Raw genomic sequence first — 9,657 nt, forward strand, 5'->3', positions numbered from 1 at the left:
ATATGATATAATCATCTTCAAATAAAATATGATGCTATTTCAGATGATTAAAAATGAGAGAATCTAAAAACAATTAGAAGAAACTCAATGCTTATAGGTTTCCAGCTCTTGGCAATTTTTATGATGCTGAATTGAGTCAGTTAAATCAATGTCACAGTAAGACATCTAAATAACACATGATTATAATAAGTGAATTTTGGAGTTTTGACCTTGATGGTGATCACAGTAACACGTTAGTCTTGAAGAATCAGCTAGTTTCTGTAGTTGGACAAAAATTTAATCTTAAAGATTCAAGAATTTTTGCCATGATCATTTCCTTTTTTTTCAGATTGTTCCATCAGGTTCAACTCTATGCATGATGTCATAAACAACATGGTTGAAGTGGAAAATTTGAATTGTTAGAATAAACACGATATTTTCTATTAAGGTGAATGCAAGTGATATTTCAAATAAAAATAAAATTACAGTAAAAACTGCTTAGGCGCTTGGAACATTCATTATAATATATTATGAATTGTTTTTCATTTATGCTAATTTAATATACTAGTATCTCCAAGTACTTAATATAAGTATAAAACAAGTGTCTATTGTACTTGTAACACAAAAGTAAAGTAATAAATCTAATATTTTTTGTTCTTAGAGGTTGTATATATATTGAAAAAATAGTTATTCAAACTAAATATTAACCTTAAATCAATTATTTTCCTATTTCAAAGTTCAATTGTAAAACTATCAAATAATTATGATTATTTTTAAAGAAAATTAGAGATGCCAATTTCTACAACTTTTTCGTAAAAAAGTTATAAATTAGTGAATGAAAACAAATTTATTAATAAAATCCTGTTCAGGCATCAGTTTGAGTTTTCTCTCTAATTAATAACAACAAAATTTTCTTACCAATTCTCATATGTTCTTGCATCTTATCTGCTGGTATTTTTTCTCCTGTAATTGGAGATATGAGATACTGTTCTGTTGTTGTTGGCTGAACCTTGGCAGTCACTATATTAAAAAAATTAAATTATTACTAGTAGAGAAAGTTAACAAAAATAATGCATAAAAATTATTTTCATAAATATTACAACATGCACTATTAATCTATTATTCTTAAGTATAACTAATTTTATTTCAAATCTTGTTCATCAATAAAAAATTTCCTTTTATTAAAAAAAAAATACATATACTGTATATATATAATAAAGTTACAGTAATCTGAACTTGTGCAATTTTTAAATTTGTGTCATCACAAATCATCAGAATTTCAGAAGATTTTTAGAATTACACTTTAGACTGGAATTTTAATTTATAAATTTAAAAATCTTGAAAAAATCTGACAGATAAAAAACTTGTTTTTAAGAAACATTCTTAAACTCATTTACAATGACATAATATCTTTTAATAATATTTTAACTGTTTTATATGTTTATTGTTTGAAGGACCATTAATTAAAATATTGCACCTGGAAGACACATGAAACAAGAAACAAATGTATGGAAATTTATATGCTATTAAAATGCCATTTTAAAAAAAATTAAGAAAAACTATAAAAAAAAAATAGGACTTTAGTAATATGATATAATCATCTTCAAATAAAATATGATGCTATTTCAGATGATTAAAAATGAGAGAATCTAAAAACAATTAGAAGAAACTCAATGCTTATAGGTTTCCAGCTCTTGGCAATTTTTATGATGCTGAATTGAGTCAGTTAAATCAATGTCACAGTAAGACATCTAAATAACACATGATTATAATAAGTNTGTCAGAGACGCTTTTCACAATTTCAAGATTGAAAGCAAAGTTTATCAATCTTGAAAGACCTGACTTTTGGAAAGCATAGATTTAATTGAAAACAAACTTGAGGAAGTCATCCAAAAGCAAAAGTTAACACAGGTTAGACAGACTAAGGAATTTTTTAATAAAGCACATGTAGATATTGTCTAACCTGTACACGTAAATTTAGTTTATTAAATTCTTTGTTCTAAATTGCTCTAAAATTGTGTTGTATTTTACACAATTTTAAATACAGGTACAGTACATGCACCTACATACTAGAGTACATATTATATCCTTACTGTCAATTTATTGAACTGTAGACCTACAGTATTTTCCTTAGGGGTATAAAATATTGTACACGATACAATTAAAGTTGATCTCATCATTTGATAAAATTTTTTATTAGTTTTTTTTTTAAGCTCATAATACAGTATATGTACGATAAATAGTTTCTGTATCAACCTACTTTATTTCCATGATATTTTTAGAAAAATAATATCCATAATAATATTGTTATGGATTGGTTAATAAATAATCAATAATAATATTGTTTTTTGAATATTTGCATGCAAATATTCAAAAAACAATAAACACATAACCACAAAAATCAGTTTTACAGGCAACCTTCCTTTTTTGATTGTGCATTGTCATTGGTGTAATGAAATCGTATTATGAGAAGAAATGATAATATTGTTTTATTATTAATTAATAATTTTTCTTATTGTACTTAAGAAAATATTAAATATTTTAAAAAAATACAGTATTTTTGAAGTTAAAATAAGATTAAACTAATAAAAACTAAAACCATATGATGCACTTCTATATTAATGAAGTAATACACATAACTGAGGAGTGAACGAAGAGAACTAATTTCAATTAATTAAGTCAGAAAAAAGAAAGTGTGCATTATAATTGAGAAAATGCAAATACTGTATTAATCTTTAAAATACTGGTATTAATGATTTTCGAGTGATATATTGACACAATCCTACAGTTTTCAAGCTATTAAGAAACAATAAGAAGAGTTATGACTGGAAATCGGCATCAGGGATCTATTCTATACCATTACATGATCAGCGTTTTAATTCGGATCTTGTCTACGTGGGCGCAACAATGCGCAACTTGTAGCAACATATAAAAGAGCATAAATATACGATTAATAAGAAACTTGACAACACCATGCTACTGGCTTACGCAACACAACACAACATTCGAGTCCATTGGGATCGGACGGAAATAATTAAACCTACACCAAATTTACATACAATGAAATATCTGGAAAAATTAGAGATCTTTAAGGCACACGGGAAAACTGGTTGCATCAACCATAGAGATGCGGACTCTTTACCTACCGCATGGCGATCCTTTTACAAGAATTAATGACTTTATTTATTCTTATTTTTGTTAAGGGACATTTTTTCGGTTTAATTTATATTTTTTGTTTATTTTATCAGCAAAGCTACTTTTCCGTTATTTATATTTTAATTTCGTATTTACATTCTTTTTTGTGTTCGATTTATTCTATGTTATGGTAACTGAAGAAGATCGTTAAGAAATGATTGAAAACGTTTTTACTTTATTAATTTTTATTAGCTGGGTTATTAAAGGTGTGTTTTATTCATAGTATTAAATGTCTTATAATATCATGACGACTCCTGTTAACTGAGTTATCCAATAAGAATAAAATACCAACATAGCTCTATTGTTGAAACAATTCGCTTATTTTTGCTCACCTCAAGTTTTACTTAGTAGAAATTAGATGCCACAGATAATGATTTTACCGAATACTGAATATTCAGCTATGCTCTCGGCCAAAGCGCCGAATATTCAGCGGCTGAATGTTCGGCAAATTATGTATACATTTCACGGGTGACAGGTTACAACCTGTCTCATTGCAGTGGGTGCAGTAGCGACACTGCGGGTGCATTTGTTTCATTTGCAAGTAGATCATGTCACAACATGCATTATTTGTTCATTGTTATGTCAAATTGTGTTACTAATAGTTCTTATTACTAAAAAATATCACTGTTTGTTCGCCAATGACACCATTTAATAAAAACTTGTCTATTTGGGAATATTATGAGATTTGTAGTGAAGATAATAAACTGGCTGTGTGTTTGCTGTGTAACAACAAGATCTCGCATGGTGGATAAGAAAAGAAAGCAAATAAGTAAAATCTTATTACATATTAATTAAGTAAAACAATTTTAGTCATATTTAGTATTTAGTGCTTGTAATTTTTTATTTCTTGTTTTTTTTTTGCTCGGTACTTTATTTCATATGTAGTATTTCGTTGATAAACTTGATATAAACAAGTCCTATTTTTAAATATACATTTTATTTATTATCTTTAAAATTCAGAGGATTAAGTGAAGACAGAATAATACAAGTTTAAGCTAGTACTGTTTGGGAATTCCTTCTTTGGTGTCAGATATTGTGTTCTTTTTTTTTTTTGTTTATAGCTACAACTTCTTTGAAAAACCACCTTAAAAGCAAATATGCTGAACAGTACACTATATTAATTGTTGCTCCCTTGGCAAGTGACAGCGAAAATGATGGTACTCTTGCTTCTACCGATTCCAAGATACTGGCAGTACCAGATATGTCAGAAAAAAAAACAGTTAACTCTGAAGGAAACAACTAAAAAGAAATTATTATGGGATATTAATGATCCGAAATCAATAAAATATCATTATTTAATCGGTGAAATGATTGCCTTAGACAACGAACCATTATCACTTGTTGAATGAGTCGGCTTTAAAAGGCTTATAGAAAAGGTAGTACCCCAATACAAAAAAATACCTGGTTGCACTTACATAACCAAGAAAATTATTCCTGATATATATAATAGAATTTGCTCTAAAATTGAAGCTAGTATTTTGCGAGCAACAGCAGTATCAGTGACATCTGATATGTCGACATGTCAGCACAATAACCAGAGTTTCTTGAATTTCACTGCGCATTGAATATCTCCAAAGTTTACTCTTGAACAAGGTGTTTTAGTGATGAAGCCATTTGCTGGCTCACATACTGGTACCAATATTGCAAAAGAACTCAATGCTATTGCAGAAAGATGGAATATTCCTCATAGCAAGATTCACTTGTCCATGACAGTGGAGCCAATATGATAAAAGGTGTATGAGACTGCCAATTGTTTTATTCATTTACTGCAATGAGCTGTTGAGGAATTGCTAAAGTCTCAAACGGAAATAAAACAGATGGTAGTTGCTGCAAGACAAATTGTTACCCATTTTAACCACTCTGGTATAGCACAAGGAAAGCTGAAATGCATTCGCCAAGAACTTAACTTGCCAAACCACCAACTAGTACAAGATATAAGCACATGCTGGAATTCTACATATTATTTAATGGAACGATTATTATAACAAAAGCAAGCTGTTTCTTTGTACAAGAGTCTTTAAATAATTTAACATCTTCTCAGTGGGGGCTAATGGAACAATGTATCAAACTCCTCAAACCATTTGAAAATATTACGAAAATAACCAGCTCAGGTATTTCCTGCATCTCTGAAGTGATTCCACATGTTGTCACATTGTTGAAATACCTGGGGAAGGAAGAGACTGAAGATAGAACACCAAATTTATTGAGAATGAGATCTTCACTACAAATTGAACATGAAACACGGTTCAACTTTGATGAGAATGACAAATATCTGGTTACCACTTTTCTTGACCTGCGTTTCAAAACCAGTTTCCTGGGATTAGTTCAAACGCAAAGAGCAAAACAAAAAATTCTTTTAGAAGCTCTGAAAATTAGTCATGACGAGTCTACTAGTACGGATGATGATTCTTCTCCATTTCGTAAGAAAAGAAATATCAATGAAAATGATAAAACCATTGAAATACACGACAGTTTCTGGAACTGTTTTGACAAAGTCGCTACAGAAAATATGCAAAATGATGAGGATGTGGAGGAGAAAAGTGCTATTGCAAATGAGATTGATTTTTATATGAAAACTGTTCGCCTCGATTGGACGGCAGACCTTTACAAGTGGTGGTCAGCAAACGCAAAACAGTACCNTACAAACAAAATAAATATATTGAAAAATATAAAAACAATAAAAAATTATACTTCAGAAGTTAATTTAGTATCAAAAACGTAAAATATTTGAGTAGCCCAACACATAGCCAAAGATTGCAGCACCACAGCACTGGCGAAAATTTAAATTTGCCGACTGGAATTCTTTCGAATGATTGACATTTCGGATGATTGACTTTCGGATAATCGACGCTCTACTGTAAATACATTTTTGAATAATATGTGTGTTTTTTTAATGATTTGGTATTTGGTATTCAGCCAAATAGTACTCAACATTTGGCCGAATACTGAATATTAAAAAAAGTAGCCTAATAGGCTGAATACCGAATTGTAGCCAAATATTCATGGCATCACTAGTAGAAATGGCTAAAAAGTGCAAAAATATGTGTGGAAATATGGTATTACAACACCACCTGTTTTGGACGACCACCTGTCTAAAAGACCACTATTTGAAAGGAACTATTGCTAACCTTAATATCTATTCTACTTATTTATTTTCTATTTTATTTGTGTCTTATCTATGTTAGCATAATTGAAAACTTTAAATTTCAATATTTTATTATTAATATAATTTATTTGTTTTATATTTGGCTTACTATACTGATTACATTTTCAATTTTTAATGTTTTATTGTATTGATTTATTAATTTTTTTAAAATGTTCACCTAAAAATAATGTAGAAACAATCTCATAGGAACAGTTTCAATTACAAAATTGCATTCAATGTAAGGTTAAAATTAAAAGATACAAGTTGAAAGACTTGCTCCAGAAGTTGAATTTATGAAAATCAAAAATATTTTTTTAAAATGCACTTTTGAATAAAACTCTTGCCTTATCAGTATTCAAAAAGCTTTTGAATATTTTTAAAACTGGTGATTTATAAAACATTAATCAGAAAAGTAAATTTAAAAATTTCAAACCTTTAGGATTATAATCCTTTCTGATAATGACTTGATCAGGTTGTGGAGGAAGTGGTGGTGGCTGTGGAGGAGCTTCTTTTGGTGGTTGTGGTGGTGGACTGTGAGATTTTGGTGGTTTTTCTGAATCATCATCAGAAGAATCTTGTTCCATGTCTTGTATCTAATTTGTGAAAAATTTTCATTAATATCTTATTAGTTAAATTAATTTCAAAATAAATAAATAATAATAAAGTCAAATATTTTAAATACAGTTATAATTTTCAGAATTTACAATTTTATATATGTCAGATGTCATTTTAAAATGTTCAATGTAAGAATTTTTTTTTTTAAATTATATTTTTCTTTTATTGCTTTCAACTCATTTCTCTTTATTAAAGCAAAATCTTTTTAATATACCTTACAGAAACAATATCTTTTGCATGTATTCACAATTTCATGGAATTTAATAAGTAGTTTGCAAATAGAATGATGATAAACATTTGATTTTTAAAATGAATTGTTATAAAAATTGAATATTTACAAGAATTAGACTTTCTTTTAGTTATTTCTGACTTTAAAAACTGTAAAAAAAATACTCTCTAGATAATTTGTTTCTCTTTCTGTCCTGTGGGCACTAAGAGGGTCTTTTAATCATACCCACAATGGATATGATGAGTGTGTTTGACCAGGCCCACAATAGGGCAGCTAGATGAGGAGCAGGACTGATATATCTAGGACAGACCACCCTGAAAAAAATTACTGGGTTTTTCAACTGCCTGGATTAAAATCTGAGTTCCCAGAGGATTAAGTTGATGCTTTAACAGCCTTGGTCATCCAGCCAGCTCTGAAGATAATCTTATACAGTTTGAACATTTGGGTTGTACAATTTTATTTAAAGAACTTTCTACATAAAGATATGTTTAAAGTAATTTTAGTGAATTCTGAGTTTGTTGAAATGCTCAGATCATAATTTTCTATGTAAATTTATTACAATGAACTTATACTTCTCATTTTATTTATTTATTTTTAATTCCATTTATTCTGATTTCTAGATGAAGAATAATAACAATTTATCAGATGCAATTACCAACTTAATCTGAATTAATTATAAAATCCAGATAATGTCTAATGCATGGCTGATTTATTATAAGTAACATATTGATTGGCTTAAATTATAAATTTATCAATTCTTATCTTTTAATAATGTAATTTGCATTTAGAAATATATAATTTAATGTTTTACTAAAATTTCATCTATGATATCAAAAACTTATNAGATTAATAGAACAATAATCAACATTAAAATGATTAATATTCATTGTTTATCTTCTATCTTCCATTAATCTTGTTTTCCTTTAATAGAGATCACTTTGTTTATTTAATACTCAAAAATATTATTTTAGTTAATTCTAGTAAAGTTACTCCTTCTCACATATTAAAATTCTCACTTTTATTTCATTCCAACATCATATTTTAAATTATTATTGCCATGCAACTTTTTATAATCAACCATTTGTCATGGCAAAATTATAAATTCTTAAATACATTACATCAGAGTAGACAAAGTCTAGACTTAAAATTTTTCATGAATAAAAGAGCAAATAAACATAGATATGATCTGAAACTGAATTGATATTAAATAGCAATTTTTAACACAAAATGACAAACATAAACATTAATCAGTCCAATTAAAAATATTTAAATTTCTGTAAGATACTGAACCAAATAATCATGGGAGTTAGAAAAAACAATTATAAAATACAATGTTTTATCCAAATAGCAAAATGTATATTCTTAAATTTTTTTATTTAAATTATAGTAAAACCTCAGTTTAGTGCCACTGTTTATCCACTTCTGAAATTGCTAGTAAATCAATAGTAGTACTAAACTGAAGAATCTTAAACAATAATAATTATTACACATTGAATATTACATACAAATAAAAACTTCATTTCTTCACATCCTTTACAACCACAGGAACACAATTAACATTAGCAATCTTTCCTTTGAGGTTCTTTTCTGCTTATGAATATGTAAATTAATTAAATCCCTCTAGCAACAGATTCTGCTCATGTTAATTATGTTCCTGTGATTGTGAAGGATGTATGAAGACTTCAAACTTTTATTTGTATTTAGTTTTTGAATTGTAATATTTTAATATACATTTAATCCTGACCTTTTTCAGTAATAATTATATACAGTAATAGTTTACACACAAGTTTGAATTTATGAAAGTCATGATTAGTGATGACAATATCATTTCCACTGAAAAATCATACATTTATAATTTACAAATACTGAAAGATTCTCTATTTAACATCTTTAGGAAAATACATTAACAAGTATTTGTTGGTGCTTTACAATTGTAGCACTATTTAAGTAGCTGCTATATTGATGTTTAACTGTATTTGTAACATTAATTTAAACATAATCTATTCATCTGTTGGTGTTATTTATTTTAGAAATAGCTAAGAAAATGAACTAAAGAGTCAAGATGAAAATGTCTTTTCAAGTAAAATGAAAAGTTTCTATGACTTTTATGGTGAAAGTTGTGTCGCAAGATGTTCTATTTGTTCAAAAATTCAAAACTTTGGGTAACAGTTTATCTTGGGTAGTGGTTGGCTTCAAAAACCTTTCAAGCACAAAACTTAAATAAAATAAAAGTTTGATGTTCCACAGTTACTTTGCAAAGTTTTAATTCTTTACACATTTAAGCAATCCTCAAATTGTCTTTTATTCAAAAGTATTTCATTAAATGATAAATTTTTGTTAAATAAGTCAGTACAGAAAACTTTATTCAATATTTCAAAGCATCAGTACATAAAAATGATGAAGTTAGTACTAACAAAGTACTAATACATCATTTTTATGAAAAAAATTATCATAACTGTATCAAATGTATAAATACTATGATAGAAATTAATTA

At 27.8% G+C, this 9,657-nt stretch overlaps 1 protein-coding gene across 1 annotated transcript; it reads right to left on the reverse strand.

The window, feature by feature from the left end:
- Nucleotides 1-829: 829 nt before the first annotated feature.
- Nucleotides 830-6,931, reverse strand: LOC111616709 (splicing factor 3A subunit 1-like). The gene is made up of 2 exons (XM_023358081.1): nt 6,753-6,931; nt 830-999 (listed from the first exon to the last, which is right to left on the reverse strand). The coding sequence occupies exons 1-2, from the start codon at nt 6,901-6,903 to the stop codon at nt 845-847; spliced, it is 306 nt and encodes a 101-aa protein (XP_023213849.1). The 5' UTR covers nt 6,904-6,931; the 3' UTR covers nt 830-844.
- Between the last annotated feature and the right edge of the window lie 2,726 nt (nt 6,932-9,657).

Source organism: Centruroides sculpturatus, unplaced genomic scaffold (genome assembly GCF_000671375.1).
Source record: "Centruroides sculpturatus isolate CEXI.00-Female unplaced genomic scaffold, Cexi_2.0 scaffold3572, whole genome shotgun sequence".
Lineage (NCBI taxonomy): Eukaryota > Metazoa > Arthropoda > Arachnida > Scorpiones > Buthidae > Centruroides > Centruroides sculpturatus.